Source organism: Eptatretus burgeri, chromosome 2, assembly GCF_056783735.1.
Source record: "Eptatretus burgeri isolate ZD-2024b chromosome 2, Ebu_testis_v1, whole genome shotgun sequence".
Classification (NCBI taxonomy): Eukaryota; Metazoa; Chordata; class Myxini; order Myxiniformes; family Myxinidae; genus Eptatretus; species Eptatretus burgeri.
The window spans coordinates 145,036,514-145,055,683 of record NC_140962.1 but is presented as its reverse complement, the minus strand read 5'-3'; the positions used below and the strand labels follow the sequence as shown (position 1 = coordinate 145,055,683).

General features: G+C 45.8%; 1 protein-coding gene across 2 annotated transcripts in view; it reads right to left on the bottom strand.

Annotated features, from left to right (window-relative positions):
- Window positions 1-19,170, bottom strand: part of LOC147033429 (E3 ubiquitin/ISG15 ligase TRIM25-like) — a 76,624-nt gene that overhangs the window by 26,016 nt on the left and 31,438 nt on the right. For both annotated transcript variants that reach the window (XM_085871628.1, XM_085871629.1), the window contains exons 4-6: window positions 13,011-13,622; window positions 7,933-8,028; window positions 4,993-5,226 (exon numbers count right to left, since the gene is read on the bottom strand). In XM_085871628.1, coding sequence (XP_085727754.1) covers window positions 4,993-5,226; window positions 7,933-8,028; window positions 13,011-13,583 — 903 coding nt within the window. In that variant the 5' untranslated portion in view covers window positions 13,584-13,622. The remainder of the gene's footprint in view (window positions 1-4,992; window positions 5,227-7,932; window positions 8,029-13,010; window positions 13,623-19,170) is intronic.

Below are 19,170 nucleotides of genomic sequence, written 5' to 3'. Positions count from 1 at the left end.
GGGTTAAAGGGCGGAGGAGCTCCTTGTGAGCCAACGGCCATCCATATCTCGTGCCCAACTGTGTCTGCGAACATCCTCTTGCAGTTGGGTTACTTCTTATTAGAAGGCTGGTGGCAGGATTTGCACTCCGGCCACTGCAAAACCCTTCATTCCGCAAAACATAGGAAAACCGAAAGATAATTGAAAACCCACTCCGTGAGAGTACCTCCTGTGCAGCAGCTGCCCTCTGCCAGGTAGCTCACCGGATGATGGGATTTGGGCAAATCTTTCAGGACCCCCACTCTTTGAAAGGAGAAATACCACGGGGTAAACTTCCCGGGTTAGATTGCGGAAATGTGTGTCGAGGTGGTGCTGAGGTGTCATCCACGAGACGGTGATCTCATTGGGTTAATCTGAGGCAGTCCCTTCGCGTGGGTGCCTGGAATGTCCCATCCCTAAGAGAGGATGATCATCTGTCCCTGTTATCATATGTGGTCAAGCGGTTGAACATCGGTATTGCAGCTCTCTCTGAGGTTCGGAGACCAGATTGCAGTGAGATCATGGCGGGTGGTTACACCTACTATTGGTCTGGTCGCTCTGATGGTTACCATGCCCAAGGAATTGCTGTAGCTGTGTCCAATAAGCTGACCCCAATGATAATTGAGGTAATACCGGTCAACGAGCGTATTATGAGACTAAGGATTCGTCACTCCTTGGGTGTCGTTTCTCTGGTCTCTGTATATGCTCTGTCCCATCCCTCGGAGGGATGCTAAACGGGCGTCCTGTCTGCCAGTATTCATTGGTGAACGTTAAATATCCCATGATGTCCTTCACGAAGATTCGGTGAGCTTCTGTCAGCACCATGGCTGATTTTCAAATTCCTGCCATAACCAGCAGAGGGCATTGCATCAGCAGCACAACCACACCCTCAGCCAATGATGCTACCCCACAGCCTTGTGCTGAATATGAACGGAGAATTGTATGTAGTCAGCGTGTACGTGTACACTATATGCACATTTGTTTCTGCAATTTCACAAACTTGGATGGACTCTTTCATCTTTCCGCACTCTCTGCAGTGTGCTATCGGCTGAAATTTTATTGTCGGGTCATTGAAGTTCTTGGAGTCAGATTCACAATCACCAACGGTGTATATTCGATTGTATACGCATGTGATTTATTGTGTGTAATGCGTTGACCTGTTCATGTATGTTGCATCCTTAACATGATGGAGCCAAACATTTGTTATATACTTTTATTTGGGTTGGGGTTGGGGGGATGGGGGTATATACCTGGTGTTGGCTTAATGGCTAGGATGGTGGGCTTGAGATCCGAGGATCCTGAGTTAAAATCCCACTCGGCTGTTGAATTATATACCAGGTGGGGTTGACTCTGCCTGTCATCCTTCCGAGGTCGGTGAAATGAGTACCAGCTTGCTGGTATCCTGTGTGGGAGCGGCTACCTGTCCAGGATTGTGCCCAATAGCCAAGGAGACTGCTTAGGCAGCACCAATGCTGTGCACAGAGTATGGTCCCAATGGATGGATGGATGTCTAATGCTCCGACTGAGGCAAGTGATCTCACTGTGAAGGAGGCATTCTATGCCTTGCTTGAGTCTGTGGTTGATCAGTGCCCCAGGCGAGATACACTTCTAGTCTTGGCGGATTTCATTGCCTCGACTGGAACTGATGGGGATGGTTACGAGACATGTGTAGGTCCCCCTGGGTCTGGAACTGTGAACCAGAATAGCACTAAGTTATTTGACTTTACAAGAAGTCATGGACTAAGGGTGGCTGGTTCATGATTTCATTGCCCACAGGCTCATCACTAGACTTGGTACTCCAACGCTGATGGTGTGGCAAAGGAGATTGACCATGTGCTCATTGGAGGATGATCCAGACCTGCAGGGCCTACCGGAGTGCTGAGTTCCTCAATACCGACCACATTGCATGTGGTAGCATCTCTGAAGTTGGAGCTTAAATCCGGGAGAATGGTACCATCCCAGCCGAGGCTGGATGTTGGCAAGCTGGATCATCAAGGATGAGAGGGCAGCTGAGGAGTTTACGAACAGGCTGAGTGAGAATTTGGAGGGTCTGAATGCTTTGGGGAATCCTGAAGAGTTGTGGAGTGCCTTCACGACCACCATCCTTGATGTTGCCGGTGGATGTTTTGGAACTCACCGTTGGGCGAAGAAGAATTTTGTCTCTCAAGGGACACTGGATACCATTGACCAGTCACAGGGCAAGGCTTAATAGCAGAGCTGAGCTGTTCAGGTAGTTGAGGTATAAAACTGCATGCGTGCTGAGGGTGGACAAGGAGGCCGATGTGCGAGGAATCTGTGAGGGGGTAGAGCATCACCTGTGATCAAGTGATTCTCGTCCTGCTTACAGGGGAATTCGCGCATTGCGTTCGTCCAAGCCTGTCCCTCGATGTACTGCAGTGAGAGCGGAGGGTGCTGGGCTCTGGACAGAAGAGTCCATAGTGAAGGCCCGCTGGGCCGATTACTTTGAGCGGCAGTACCAGGCTGATCCACCCGCTGTTGAGTTGGATGGTAGGGATGCTACTATTCCTCTTGCTGACCCTCCAATCAACGGTGAGCCAACTTTGTTTGTGGAAACACAGGCTGCGGCGAACCGGTTGAAATGGGGTGAAGTTCTTGGGAACTGTGGCATCCTTGCTGAACTTCTCAAGGCTGGTGGAAGTGCTGTACTCTTGTCGTTGCATGCAGTTCTGTGCTCCGACTGGAACACAGGCATCATCCCAACTGACTGGAAGAGGGGCCTAGTTGTCCCTCACTGGAACGGGAAGGGTGATCACCAGGACTGCAACAACTACCAAGGAGTGACGCTACTCTCAGTGCCGGGCAAGGTCTTTGCTCGGATAATTCTTGATCGGGTTCACCACCATCTGCTTGAACACCAGCACCCAGAGCAGTAATGCTTTACACTAAAGAGGTCAAAGATTGATTGTATCCTTGCTCTTCGGGTCCTCATCGAACGCAGACAAGAGTTTCAGGAGGGGCTGCTTACATTTTATGTTGATCTCTGGAAAGCGTTTGATTCAGTGAATTGGGAGCCCTCTGCAGGATCCGTAGTCTTCATGGGGTACCACTGAAATTGATCAATCTAATGTATGAACTATACTCTGGTACTGAAGGTGCTGTGAGATGTGGCGACAACATTTCAGACTTATTTCCAGTTGTTACTGGAGTTTGTTAGGGGTGTGTACTGGCCACCACACTTTTCAGCGCTCATATGGACTGGATTCTGGGGAGGATGTCGGAGAGATCAAGCTGCGGTGCATTGTTTGGGGATGTCAAGATCTCTGACCTGGATTTTGCAGATGATGCAAGTCATCTTTGCGGAGACTTTAGATATCCTTTTGGGGGCCCTCGAGGTGCTGAATGAGGAGTCGGAGCCACTGGGATTATGGGTTTCCTGGGTTACAACTGAGATCCAGGCTTTTGTGACATCTTTGATGCTGCTATCTTGTCTGTATCTGCTTGTGGTGAGGATATTGAGGTAATTGAGAGATTCATTTAGCTTGGCAGTGATATTCATGTCTCTGCTGGCTGTGAGCCAGAGGAAAGTAGACATCTGGTTCAGGTCTGGGGAGTCATGGATTCATTGGATGATGGGGTGTGGCACTGTCGATACCTGTGCAGGAGGACGATTGTCCAAGTGTTCAGGTCTTTGGTGCTTCCATTCTTGCTCTACAGATGTGAGACTTGGACTTTGACCAGGGATCTGAGATGGAGACTTAATTCCTTTGGTATCAGGTCTCTTCGGAGAATCCTTGGCTATCGCTGTTTGCACTTTATGTCCAACGAGCGGTTGCTGAGAGAGACTCAAATGAGATTTGTTACCTGCATAGTCCGTGAGCGTCAGCTGCTGCTTTATGGACATGTGGCTCATTTTTCTGACGCTGATCCTGCTCACCAGATTCTCTCAGCGAGGGAGCCTCGTGAGTGGAGGAGGTCAATGGGTTGGCCACATGGCTTGTGGTTGCAGCAGGTTGATCAGCATCTCTAGGAGATGGGGATGGGCCAGGCATCTGCCTGGGGGATGGGCAGATGGAGGACCCTGGAGTACCGACGGAAAGTGGACGCAGCAATGCGCTGCTTTGGTGCATGCCCCCATACCTGACCTGACCTGAGGTAGTGGGAAAAAGCTGTCTTGAAGCCTTTGAGGGAAGAACAGAACAGAACAGACCGAGGAAGTTAGTTCCACGAGTGAAAGAAAAGAAGACTTCTCATAACCAACAATTTAATTTACATCCCCTCATCAATACTCTTCCCTCAACACATGTATTAGGCCTAGTGTTGGCTTCATGTTAAGGTTAAGGTGGCTGGCTTAAGATACTAGAGTCGGGAGTTTAAGCTCCTGTTGGGCCATTGTAATCAACACCAGGTGGGGTTGACTCAGCCTTTCATCCTTCCAAAGTCAACAAAATGAATACCAGCTTGCTGGTAACAGGGGCAATGCATCAGTGGGACAGCTACATCCACAGAAAATGATGCCGCCAATCAGCCACAGGCTGCAAATGAAAACATAAAAAAACATATGTACTTCTGAACACTTAATGAACCCCTCTTGGTCTTTTCTCACACCAGGAGCCCTATGTAAGCATCATACGAGTATCATTCTATGTTTTACAATCTCTTGTAGCGTGACAACTGGAATGCATCACCACGATGATGAATGTGGAACTATAATCCTCAAATAAGAGTGACAAATAAGCCTTCCAGGATCTGAATCATGGATAATATCTCCACCTGTGATGAAGCATTCATGTGGCGTTATTATCCTTCCGGTGTGTTTTAAGTATTCCAAAGTACAATGTACCATGAATTCACTCTCCAAACAACATTCCAAAACCTCGCATTCAATAGGCTCTCAAGTCCTGTAAGTTGGTGAATTATTGAATCTCATCTCTTCCCCCAAAAAAAGATTCAACTCAAGAATTGTTGACAAATGAAACATTACAACTTTTGTTAAAGGTGTTGAAGAATCCCTACCTGTAGAAAGGAAATGGTCTCGAGATCCTGGAGTGCTGTTTTCAATGTGGAATTTGCTTCATGGAGAGAGTTCAACTGCTCCTTAACCTCGTCCATCTGCTTCTGGAGGAGAACAATCTTCTCGCTTTGGCTTTTGATCACCCGACTCTTCATCATATGCACAAATTTATCCACAAATTTGTACAACTTCGTTCGCTTTTCCTCCAACCTGCCCACAGTTCCTATACCTGAATGCTGAAAAAAAAAAAAAATCAATCATTGTGCGATTAGAGTTAAAAGTCAAGAATAAACTCTCAAAGAAAAGGTGAAAAAAAAAAACAGAACAATGGATTATGGATTACGAAAGATGCTGACATATTGCAGAAGTGCATTTCAAAGGAAATAGTGGATTGGAAAGCTTATAATGGATTCCCAAAGTTTATTGGGGTGAGTTGATGGGATAACGGGGCATTCCAACATTTACCAAACCTAGTTTACGGAGGCGATTTTAACTTGTTCATATTTAATGGATATAATCAGACACAAAGGTATGATTACAAAAACACATGAACACTTAGATTCAGGTATGGACAGAGTTTGATTCCATGGAATTTGTTTCCAGTGATTTGCACACAGAGGTGAGGTCCTCGACTCCAATATTCCTCCATGCTCTAGCTTGTGGAGCAATCTTCATGAAAAAGTTCAAATCCCCTTTCTACTCCCAGGCCAGTCCACCACCCTCTCCTGTCATCCTTCTTGGGTTATCGGTGACTAAACAGACACCCCTCACTGGCTTTGGAAATGGGGAGGGTGACTGTGATACCCTGCCAGGACTAAAAACAACACCTGACAAAGGGTGGATGAGCTCCCTTCCGGAGCCACGGCCATCCAATATAGAGATGGTTTCTCCTAAAAAAAAAAAAAAAAAACACCCAATACGGGGAGGAAAATTAATTTTTCCACCTGGTATAGTTACTCCCTCCTGCACAGTGGTCCCATTAAGAAGTCTCCTTCTTTAGGGACTAGGTGAAGGTTTTGTCAGTTTTTTTTTCTCTGTAGCCCTTTCGTGGCTCTCATCTTTGTTTGGGGTAAATTAAAAAAAAAAAAAGATCCATCCCAAACCGCAATCTTTTCACCACTATTAACCACCCCACCCTCCCCTAAACCAATCATCTTGCAGGTTTACTGTTTCCTCAAATCTTGTTTTTTTTTGCCCATTCATTAATTCCCTTACTTTTTCAGGTTCCACCTTTTGCCCCACTGTTAATACGTTGCCTTTTTAGCCCCCGTTGGACTTAGTCCGAAATGGGAGCTTATAGATTTGGTCTCGATATTTGTGTCTGTGCGTGCATGTATGTGTACATGCGTGTGTGTGTGCATCCGCAACCATATCTTTGACATGTATGGCCGATTTTATTTGTACTTGGTACAAAGACAACACATTATGGAATACATATGCGCATCATTTTGGTTTTACAATGCAATCAAAGATAGCCGACTGGTGGCCATTTTAGTTGTAAAAAAAAGTCGATGTTGAACGCATCCTCTACTATTTCTCAGACATACATTTACAACTATTGTTCAAACTTGGCACACAGATAAAGAATGATAGCTTACATAAGCACTTAATTTTTTTTTTAAAGAGATCAGGTCCAAGATGGCTGACTGGTGGCCATTTTGTTACTTAAATGTGTCATCAACCATTTCTCAGACATGCATGGTCAGATTTTGCTCAAACACGGCCCAAGCACAGCACATCGTGGCACACACATGAACTTACCTTTATTTTGTGATCTGATCAAACATGGCTGACTGGTAGACTGGTGGCCTTTTTAGTTGTACATAAATATGGGCTCGCCCTTTCAGTCCGTCCAGCGAAATTACTAAAACGGGAGCTATGACATTTTATGCCTTTTTTACTTTTTCTCTCTGTATCTTGCTCTTCCATTGGCTAACATTTGTATCCAAAAAAGCAGCATTTTACACAATAACTTGAAAGCATTTTAAGAAGACATCCTTCACATGTCTCTTCAGTTGGATTTTTAGATCCTTGTGGAGGATCTCTAAGTCTTACTCAGGTTGTTCTTGTGGACTTTTTTGTTTCACAGCCTACAGTTTTCATCGAAACTTCCTGAAACTTGGCATATACATGTAAAAATACCCTGCGCAGACAGTAACCATCTCCGATTTTGAAAATTCCTCCGAGAAAAAAAGTTATGCCATCAAAATATCTCCGCAAATGTAAATCGCCTAAAAAAATTATCTCCAAAACTAGGCAAGCTTTTTGAATTCTGTTTGCAGGAATCGAACAGGGCATTAGCAGAGATGAATTGCCGCACATATGATACATCACTATGACGTCATATCAATTTTTATGACATCATTCCTATGCTTTGACATTTTTTGTTTTTTGTTTCATTTGTTTCACAGCCTACAGTTTTCATCGAAACTTCCTGAAACTTGGCATATATATGTAAAAATACCCTGTGCAGACAGTAACCATCTCCGATTTTGGAAATTCTTCCTAGAAAAAAAAAAGTTGACGTCATAATATCGCCGCTAATGGAAATCGCCTATACCATTATCTCCGAAACTAGGCGAGCTGTTTGAATTTTGTTTGCGGGAATCAAGCCGAACATTAGCACAGATAATTTATCGCAAACCTGATGCATCACAATGACGTCATATTCGTTTTTATGACGTCATCATTAAGAGGACGAGGATCTCAGCTCATTCGAGCTTGTTATAATAAATCTGACCTTAATGGTGGTGTTTTCAAAGTGTGGGTCAGGTGGTTGGTGGCCAGTGTGTAGAAGGACAGAGGTGGCCAGAGATGGCTGAGATGCAAGTAAGATTGTTTAATTTGAGCTGAGGTGACTGACACCCAATGTAGAACATAATATATTCCAGATGATAATTCTCTTTCCATCTAATCACATCCATTCATTGGTACTTCTTTACCTGTGTTTTCTCAACCTCCTGCTGCAGTTGATGGAGTTGGGACTCAAGGTGCTGCTTTGACTTTGATAGTTCAGGACACTTTGCAGTCAAAACACCCTGCAGAGTAAAGAAGAACTGTTCACCTCGATGTGGAAACGATAACACACAAACTGCACAAAACGATTTCAGAATGTATTTGCAAAAAAAAAAAAACCAAAAGAAGTGGATTGTAGACATTTATAGATTCAAAATTAAATATCAACTCTTCTTTATCGATATAACTGTATGAGAGGAAAGCTCATCACCATTATTTATCAAGTGAAGAATTGATTATTAAAAGAAGCAGATGTGGATCTCAACCCCACGGTGAAACAATGTAGTTTGGGATTATGTAACAGCTGTAATCAACTGGAAAACAGGATCTTAGCAGCTTGATACATGGATGGTTTTGAAGGCTGCCATATTGTGACAGGTATATGCTTACATCATTACATAAAGATGGGAGACACTTCGGACATTCAAAATAATGTAGGTGCAAGGTTTTCAAAATCGTGACTATTAGTTTCTATTCTCCAAACATTAAATATAGCAACAACTTTGAAATGGTAAAATATAAAATGAATTCTCAGTTCAGAAAGTTATTCGTCAGGTGAAAGTAAATCAAGATACAAATCACGTGTACGTTCTCACTCCTTCTTTGTGTGTTCTTTGAAAACGTGCCTGTTCAATGATCACACCCATTAAAAGATGGGTGCAAGAAGAGATTATCTCAATATTATGCCAGTCAGTGCACTTCGAATTGCAAGCAAAATCATGTCAACCATAATTGGTATCGATGGCAGGTCTTCCATCTTTTCAAAGAACCTAATCATGGGTCATCAGTTGAGATCCTGCCCCAGGTCATTCAACTTTGCACATGATTTTGCTTCACCGTTAGAAATGGTAAAATGGTTTGAATCTCAAACAAGATGGACAAGATATATGTCGACATAACATGGCCTGGACATATTCAATATATTAGACAATCAATGCAATGCAGCATCTTGTTCTGTTTTTCAAGCTCTCTGACTGTAGCATAAAAGACAACCTTCATACCTGGCTTTTTGACTTCCTGCACATGAACGAGTGAATCCACATTAGATAGGAGATACAGGCAACTGCAGCAGCTGCGTCAGTCTAACAATCTGGAATTGGACAAATGGAATGGAAAACACCTTGCTTTCCTGGCAAATCTCTCGGTCTCACGCCATCACTCCAGAAGGATCGTTACGTGAATCCAAATATTTCCATGGTCAGACATTGGCAGCGGTTCAGTGTCTTTAACTTCTGGGCTTCACCATCAGCCAAAACATCTCTTTGGTTGAACATATTGCAAAACTGGTCTGCAAAGGCAACCATGAATTAGGCATCCTCCAGCATGCTAAATCATTAATTGTAAGAGGGATTAATTGCATTGATCCGGGATTTGGGGAGTTTCCCCAAGAAGCGGGTTACTGACAGAACCTTGATGAGACTTGAGAATATAAAGGGGAGAGGATGCAAGACAAAGAGGCAAGCGAACCGTCTGCAATAGAGGAGTGAGATATATACAGTACCTTGCTGCAGAAGACTCCACAGATATTAAGGGTCTTGGTATCCATGGAATCAAAATGTAAAAGGTGTGAAATAGAAGCACTATCATAAAAAGGAAAGCAATACTCCATCGAGCTGCAACTAAAGGGTTTGTGGGTTGTTAGAAGTTTGAAGTAGACTTGGCAAGATGGAGAATGCCCAACTCTGATATGTGATTCACTCATAAGGCATTGTGGCTAATGGTGATGCCAAAACGTTTTCCTGATTTTCAAGTGGTTTGTTAAGAGGTAGATTTGAGGGTTTGATGGTTCTTTTAAAGAGACGGAGTGAGACTGACATTTGCCAGGTTGAAAGACATATTCCAAGTGTTGCTTCAGCTCCAGTTTTTATTCTTAGATCTTCGGAAAGGTGCCTGCTGACCTGGATGTTGTGAAATGCAGCAGCAGAGGGTGGAGTTATGAGCAAAAAAAGATGAGGAGCATTTTCCAGGAATTAACAAATTTCGTTGATGAAATGGAAAAACAGGACTGGGCCTGAGACACTGCTTTGGGGCCCTGGAGTCCAAACTGGGAGAGGATCCCACTGAAACTCAGGCATGACGATGAACGTGGAGGAAGTTAACAAGCCAGTAGAGGTGGTGGCCTTGGTGGAGAGCAAGATGGGATACCAGACTTGGTCAAATGCTCCAAACATGTCCAGAGATACATTCTTGATCTCTTTCCTGAAATCAAGAGCAACAATCCATTGTTGTGGGAGCAGCAGTTGGTCAAGGATGAAGTGATTGGGTCAGAAGCCAAACTGATGGTCTGAAATCTGGCCGATGGAAAAAGAAAAGTTTTGATGTCAACTGCGATGATTGATTACTCAGGCCCTTTCTGCTCATGTAAAAACCTGTTTGTACTCATTTATAGACTGGTGTCAATATCTTTGCTCCTTAAATGCAGCCATGATGTTTTTGGAGAACAATTCACTTTTTTTTGAGGTTGCTCCACGTATCAGTTGGAATCACAGCTGCTTCTTCCTTACACCTGAATCAGTTAAGTTTTCCGAACTGGATCCGTTGTGTTTTGCTGTTATATTTTTGTCGCTGCGTGTGGTTTGTATTTTCATCAAAAATCTGCCTTGAGAAATGGCCCTTGTTGATATTGTTGGATTTGTTTTTTCGTGTCCCTGAGGCTGATTTGTATAGCCAGGAGCTTATCATCTCGGTTTTGAGGTTGTTTTGTCGTCATGTTTCTCTTGTTTTTTCCAAAAAAATTGTGCTTTCTGCCTTTTCAATTATATCTTGTCTAACTACACTGTTGGTGTTTCCCATATATACATCTCTATCTCTATCTCTATCTCTCTCTCTCTCTCTCTCTCTCTCTCTCTCCCTTGTTCCTTTTGTACTATTATGTCCCAATCTGTTCAGTGTACTCGCTCTTCCACGAGCCTTGACTGGATACAAAAATCAACAACTTTGGTTTCCAGTTATGTCATGTTTGTTTTAGGAGTTTGCAGGTCAAACAGAAAATAAAAATAGGGGCAATACAACTGGGTGCTCACCTGGTAGAATAATGATATTGAGGAGGAAGTCAATATGGGATGGAATCAATAAAATGTACCAATGAACCAATGTTTATCGCAAATACCTATTTTGGAGAGCAAACCTTCCCCCACCGACACCCCCCCCGTACACCACCTTCGACCCAGATTTTTTAAATAGCGTGAGCAAACTTTGGTACATCATGGGTGATGAAGGCTGTGGTCAAGTTTCATCAAAATTGTGCATATCATTTGAAAGAAGAAAGCAAATAAATGTTTTGGGGGGCAAACCCCCTTGGTGGTAGCTACAATGGTGGTGGCTGCGGCAACTTGGCCGCAAAGGTGAGAAGCGATGCAGGCGATCACACACAAAGGTAATGAAGCACATTGGGACTTGGGCTGTTGCGTCCTTGTTCTACGGCTCCAATCACCTCCCTTTGTCCAAAACAAGCACGACTTTCCAGAACTTTGGGACTAGCTCGCCAAGAGGCGGGTGCAGTCATTGGCCGCTTGCTGGTGGTGTAGATATCACCTTGATCAGGCCTTTTCATCATGGTCGTGTCCGATTAAAAAAAAAAAAAGTCACTTCTCTTCCAGGCTTTACAGCGCATCTCTGCCATGGTTTGCGTATAACTTGTGTCGAACAGTTTGCAATGGTGTTGTAAAAGCACTTGGCACTTTCTCATGCCGTTTGTGCCCACTAATCTTCTGCTTAGCCTCTCCTTTTCGATAGGATATTTTAAACAACACAACCTTACCCTAAACTCCCCAATGATCCACAATCACCGTCTCCTTGGTGCACAGATTAGATACAGCTTACCTCGAGACATTTAGCGAATACAGGGCAAGTACGCTACATATTACTCTTACAACAATCTAGTTATGATTCCTTTTGCAACTCCTTGCACATAACAAAAGGTTGCTCTGGGTCAATATCATTAGGCCTGGTGCGAGAAACAACCTGAGCATTAAATTTTTCATTTGGTGGGCTCTCAAATATTCCTTTTGGTTCACGAGTAAGTGACCACTATATTCGTTATGGGTGTCTGTCTGTCTGTCTGTCCCGAGCATAGCTCCGTGGGTTTTGATCCGATCTTGATAAAATTTGGGTGGGAGGTTTCTATCATGATCTAGTTGTGTTTTCCTGAGAATGGGCATGCTGCACCCATTATGGGCGGAGCCACGCCCAAAAAAACATGTGTTTTTAGAGGGTAGCCAATTTCAATTTGCATCTTCTCCGAGGGGGGTTGTCGAATCTGGCAGGAGTTTCGGTATTTGGTTAGCCCAATGGCACCTGCATAGCCCCACCGAGCTCGATTTTTCATTTTCGTCCCAAGGTCAAGGTCACAAGGTCACGAACTTAGAACATGTCAAAAACAAAAATCAATAAATTGGGCATCGAGCTCCTAGGGTTTGAAACTGTTTCGAATGAAAGTTGGTATGCAAGTAGTGCTCTTCGAGTACTACAACTTTCATCATTTACATTTTTCCCGATTCCCGCCAGTTTGCCCGTGGCGTCCCCTCGAAGGTCAAAAAAAAAAAAAAGGCGAACCGTGTACATTGCTCGTGAACCATCGCCATCTCCAGACTTGTCTATTTGTAAAATCAATGACCACCTTTATTTGTCAGTTGATCACTTTAAAAGACTTATTGTTGATCCTTCGCTGTTTCGACAGCCAATTGAGGCGGAAGGTATCAGTGCAGTGGCAAATATCATAGGAAAGCTAGTCTTTCTATTAAATAACTCACTTGTGAGGAATGTTATGTTACTCCAACATCACAAGCTTTTCAGTAGATTATCATGAGTGAAATTAATAATGCAAGCAAATTCTAATGAATATGGAGCTCGCAATTTATCAAAGACTAAAGTCTCAAAAGGTCTCATCTTTTGAGACTTTATTCTTTCAAGTTGCCTATGAGAAAATGTTTTTACGTACTCGGAGATAAATTCATATGGATATAATTTACAGCAACAAAGAAAGCTTTTTCACTTATTTACTTGCCTTTAGTTCAGCATGGAAAATATCCACAGGAACAATGTTGTGGTTCTCATGTTGAGCAGCCGTGCACATCATGCACATCACGCACATCAGGCTTTCATCATCCTTGCAATAGAGTTCAATTGGTTTCCCGTGCTTGGTGCAGCTCAGTTCCTCAACATTTACTCCCGGCTCCACCAGTTTGTGCCCTTTCTGTTCATGAGGCTTCACGTGTATCTCACAGCAAGTGATCTCACATGGTACGCATAGTTTGGCTGCCATTCCATTACAAACCTCACAGTGATGCTCAATATCTTCAACTTGGACATCAACCTCAGGTTTGACTGGTGTTTTTGGCAACTTTAGCTGTTCCACCAAGCTGGCAAGGACCACATTTTTTTTTAATTCTGGTTTTTTAGTAAATACCTCCCGGCAGTTCGGACAATTACAGACTTCCTGGCTTTCCCAGTGATTCTCAATACAGGCATGACAAAAAGAGTGGCCACATGGAAGAGTAACGGGCTTCTTGTAAAGTTGAAGGCACACCGTGCACTTAAGTTCATCTGAACAAACAGCAGTCATTGAATGAAACTCCATTTCCTTGTATTATGGAAGGAAGTGGAGCAGAGTTGAAACCTGTACATCAAGAGGGGTAGTGATAAAAACAAAACAAAAAACTTTAAAGGTTATAAAACAGGTAAATCACCATGGAGCACAATTACCTTAGAAATAACAATCATGCATACTCAGACAAACTTGCCTCTATCAGACAGCTTTAAATCTACATTCAAAAGGTGGTATCCTGCAAGATCCCCATCCGTTTACCGATTTTTTTTCCAGAACAGCACTTTTCGTGAAAATTGAACTTCAATGAGGATCAGCCATGGTTTGCACAGCCATGGTCGACCAAATTTCCAGGAGTTTTCCAGGAGGAAAAGGTCGTTTTCCAGGACTTTTAATGGAAATGTTTTACTTAACAAGTGCCGTTGAAAGAAACCACAAGAATAAGAATGAAACCTTGTTTGTTTTCTGTTATTCTATATATTTCATTGAATATTTCAGTCATACATGTGCACCATGTGATTTATCCATTAACGTGGGATTGGGATAACACCACGGTTGGACTGATGATACCTGCGTCCTGATATGGAATGCGGTCATCTTTTGAGGACCCTTGGCATAAATCAAACCCAAATAAAACAAGGGTTTACTGTGTAAAGCAATGTTTGAATTCCCATTTTGGAAAACCGATGATAAATATAAACACGATACAAAACTTAAGTCGAAATACCTGTCCTGGAGCCAAATAATTTTGTATTACGGGAGTTAGATCAGTCATTTGTCATCACACTTTGGTCTTTGGCAACTAAGTGCGCTTTCCCCCATATTCCCAATATTGAATATCTTCTCACAGACCATGCATCTGGCCAATCACAGTAGTCGACGTGCCTCAGCCACAAAAAAAATGATCTTTCCCTTTACAATCAGCAGTGCACACTTCCTGCTTAACCAGAGGTTTCCGCAAGCACTTGCATAATGTATGCACAACTCGACATCATGTCGTAAAACTACTCGGCCACATGCTCTCAAATCTCTACGTGCAGCACACTGATCTCCCTGGCTGCCCTACAAGTTATTGCTGCTTCTCTTTATCTGCTGGATGCTTCGCCTCTCCGGTTGGGTTCTGTAGCTGTGGGATGGAAACCTGTTCAAGGTGGAGTGTTTTCTATCCCTGGTACCCAGTATCCTTTAACATACCTCGCCTGGCACCCTTTTATTGTGTGCTCGTGGCCATTTTGATTGGACTTTTATTTCCTGTATGAAATGTGTTTTCATGATATTGCATCACGAGTGTGCTTTATTTATTTACGAAAAAATACCACCCTCGTCGCTTCACTGACGGGGATACTGAGAGGGGGGAGAAAAAGAAGGGAAAGAGTGAGAGTGGTGGGAGAGAGAGTGGGGGGGGGGAGAGAGGAGGGGGGAGAGTGAGGAATGGTGAGGAGAGGTGGGGGAAGGGAAGGCAGCGTGAGACGAGAGGAAGAGAAGGCAGACGTGCGGTAAGGTATTAATTACGATTCATACTATTTCATCAAAATGATTCTGCACATAACAACAGTGAAGATGGAAACAAAATAATGTTGAAAATCGATTTTCTACCGGTCATACTATAAATACTGTCCAGAGACAAAAACCGCCTGGACATGTCCGGAGATACGCAGTCTGGAGACAAACACCGCCCAGATACATTTGGAGACAAACACTGCCCGGATATAACCACCCATCCAGACACGTATGGAGATAACCACCATCTGGATATACCCAAGGAGAGAGGGGGAGAAAAAGAGGTGTGGGAAGACAGTGCTGCACTGTATTTGGAGGGGGTGGAGGGAGGAATGTACAGAGAGAAAGAGAAAGAGAGTGAGAGAGTGAGAAAGAGAGAGAAAGAGAGAGAAAGAGAGAGAAAGAGAAATATCTATATATGGGTAGGAAAGTTAGCAGAGAGAAAATATTATGCTTTAGGAACACACACACACACCCACACCCACACCCACACACACACACCCACACCCACACCCACACCCACACCCACACACACACACACACACACACACACACACACACACACACACACACACACACACACACACACACACTTATTAGGATATTCTGGAAGAGTATCTCGCCTGGGGCACTGATCAACCACAGACTCCAGCGCGGCATAGAATGCGTCCTTCACGGTGAGATCACTCGCCTCAGTCGGAGCATAAACAGAGACCAAGGAAACGACACCCAAGGAGTGACGAATCCTTTGTCTCATAATATGTTAATTGAGGTAACACCGGTCAACGATTATTGGAGTTAGCCTATTGGACAAAGCGAGAGCAACTCCTTGAGCATGATAACCATCGGAGCGACCAGACCAATAGCAGGTGTAACCACCCACCATGATCTCACCACTATCTGGTTTCCGAACACCAGGGAGTGCTGCAATACCGATGTCCAAACGCTTGAGCTCAGATGATAACAGAGACGGGTGATCATCCTCTCTGAGACAAAGGACATTCCAGGCACCCACCCACAGGGACCACCTCAGGATAAGCCAAGGAGACCGCCGTCTGGAGGACGACACTTACGCACCACCATAACACACACTACCGCAATCTGACCTGGGAAGGTTACTCCGTGTTTTTCATCCTATAATCAAGGAATAGGGTCCCGAAGGCTTTGCCCGAATCCCATCATCTAGTGAGCTGCCCTATGATGGGCAGCAGAACAGGAGGTACTCCCATGGAGTAGGTTTTCAATTTTCTTTACAGTTTTCTTATATTTTGCGAAGTAAAGGATTTTATGGTGGCCGGAGGGTAAATCCTACCACCAACCTCCTAAAAAATTTCGAAACGGGTTGTCGAAAAAAGTGAAACAGGTTAGTATAGGTTTACATGGTACCTGCAGCAAGTCACAGATCTAATCTGGCTTGACTTGACACAAGCTCAGGGTGAAGGGGCACGAACCTCTCGCCCTGGGCGACGGAGCACCAACCTCTCGCCCTGGGCGACGGAGCACCAACCTCTCGCCCTGGGCGACGGAGCACCAACCTCTCGCCCTGGGCGACGGAGCACCAACCTCTCGCCCTGGGCGACGGAGCACCAACCTCTCGCCCTGGGCGACGGAGCACCAACCTCTCGCCCTGGGCGACGGAGCACCAACCTCTCGCCCTGGGCGACGGAGCACCAACCTCTCGCCCTGGGCGACGGAGCACCAACCTCTCGCCCTGGGCGACGGAGCACCAACCTCTCGCCCTGAGCGACGGAGCACGAACCTCTCGCCCTGGGCGACGGAGCACCAACCTCTCGCCCTGGGCGACGGAGCACGAACCTCTCGCCCTGGGCGACGGAGCACGAACCTCTCGCCCTGGGCGACGGAGCACGAACCTCTCGCCCTGGGCGACGGAGCACGAACCTCTCGCCCTGGGCGACGGAGCACGAACCTCTCGCCCTGGGCGACGGAGCACGAACCTCTCGCCCTGGGCGACGGAGCACGAACCTCTCGCCCTGGGCGACGGAGCACGAACCTCTCGCCCTGGGCGACGGAGCACGAACCTCTCGCCCTGGGCGACGGAGCACGAACCTCTCGCCCTGGGCGACGGAGCACGAACCTCTCGCCCTGGGCGACGGAGCACGAACCTCTCGCCCTGGGCGACGGAGCACGAACCTCTCGCCCTGGGCGACGGAGCACGAACCTCTCGCCCTGGGCGACGGAGCACGAACCTCTCGCCCTGGGCGACGGAGCACGAACCTCTCGCCCTGGGCGACGGAGCACGAACCTCTCGCCCTGGGCGACGGAGCACGAACCTCTCGCCCTGGGCGACGGAGCACGAACCTCTCGCCCTGGGCGACGGAGCACGAACCTCTCGCCCTGGGCGACGGAGCACGAACCTCTCGCCCTGGGCGACGGAGCACGAACCTCTCGCCCTGGGCGACGGAGCACGAACCTCTCGCCCTGGGCGACGGAGCACGAACCTCTCGCCCTGGGCGACGGAGCACGAACCTCTCGCCCTGGGCGACGGAGCACGAACCTCTCGCCCTGGGCGACGGAGCACGAACCTCTCGCCCTGGGCGACGGAGCACGAACCTCTCGCCCTGGGCGACGGAGCACGAACCTCTCGCCCTGGGCGACGGAGCACGAACCTCTCGCCCTGGGCGACGGAGCACGAACCTCTCGCCCTGGGCGACGGAGCACGAACCTCTCGCCCTGGGCGACGGAGCACGAACCTCTCGCCCTGGGCGACGGAGCACGAACCTCTCGCCCTGGGCGACGGAGCACGAACCTCTCGCCCTGGGCGACGGAGCACGAACCTCTCGCCCTGGGCGACGGAGCACGAACCTCTCGCCCTGGGCGACGGAGCACGAACCTCTCGCCCTGGGCGACGGAGCACGAACCTCTCGCCCTGGGCGACGGAGCACGAACCTCTCGCCCTGGGCGACGGAGCACGAACATCCGCTATTTTGCCTGCTCGTTTGTACACGCGTCAAGTGGTATATCGGTTCGGGTTCCATGCAAACGTCATAACTTTTTTAAAATCGTTAGTTTCTCACCAGATTTGCTTTGATTCCCTGCAGAGCACCTCGCAAAATTTCCCAAAATATAGACACAGATCTAGTGGAGGCTGTGGATAGGCAGTACCTCTGGGGGACAGAGCGCAAGGTCGAGCTGTCAATGCATTAAATCATATAGCTCAATAAAGCTGGTTAATTTTGGCATGTTCCAAAAAAATTTTGTTCAATCAATATAATGCTCCAAACCGGAGTAAAAGATAAGTTTAATGCTTTGGAAATTTCACACTTTCTTGTGTGTGTATGGAGGAGCGAACATAGCCTTGCTTACTTAAAGTAAATAGGTACATCAGCTTAGTTATAAGACTCGTTATTTCTTTAAGTTGTCAGATTTCACAAAAGGTTTCGACGCTTCTTGAGTCTGGATGATATCCGATCCTCAAAACTGAAATAATGTTTTGATGATATACTTTAATAAGTACGTGAGAGTACATTGTGTGAAATCATATTATATAATGCATGAAATCCCTCCAAGCTCTGAATTTGAAAACAACAGCACGTACAAAAGCGACGTATACAGCGATTTGTAGCGACGATGAACAGGCATTCGATAATATGAGTGAGGAAAGTGAAAAAAAAAGAGTTTCTCATTAAGAAATCGTTGCGGCCTGTTCCAACTCAAGGCCTGGTTGAGCAGGCCAAAAAACATGACGGCTTCAGACCTCAGCGAGGTAACCCAGGAAACGCCTTAAGACCCCAGAGAGCGAGGTGGCCGAGGATCGCTTGATGAAGGATTTAATTAAATAAGGCCGCTAATTATCTTCAAAAAGGGGTGTTTTAATTTACCCAAACATCCAATTTTCAGTCATGCACTTCCTTGGAATTCCCTTCATATGCATGCAAAGTTTCAGGCTACTAAGTTTCATGGTTTTGGAGTTATAGAGGACACGCGCACACACGCACGCACGCACGCACCCTTTTTACCTCTGCCACCTAAGGTGAAGGAGGTTATGTTGTCACGCCTTTCTGTCTCCCTGACTGTCTGTGTCTGTTATTTGGCGGAATCCTTTGGATTTCGGCAATTATGTTGGTCAGTTGTGTGTATCATTCTGTGTGTCTGTGTGTCT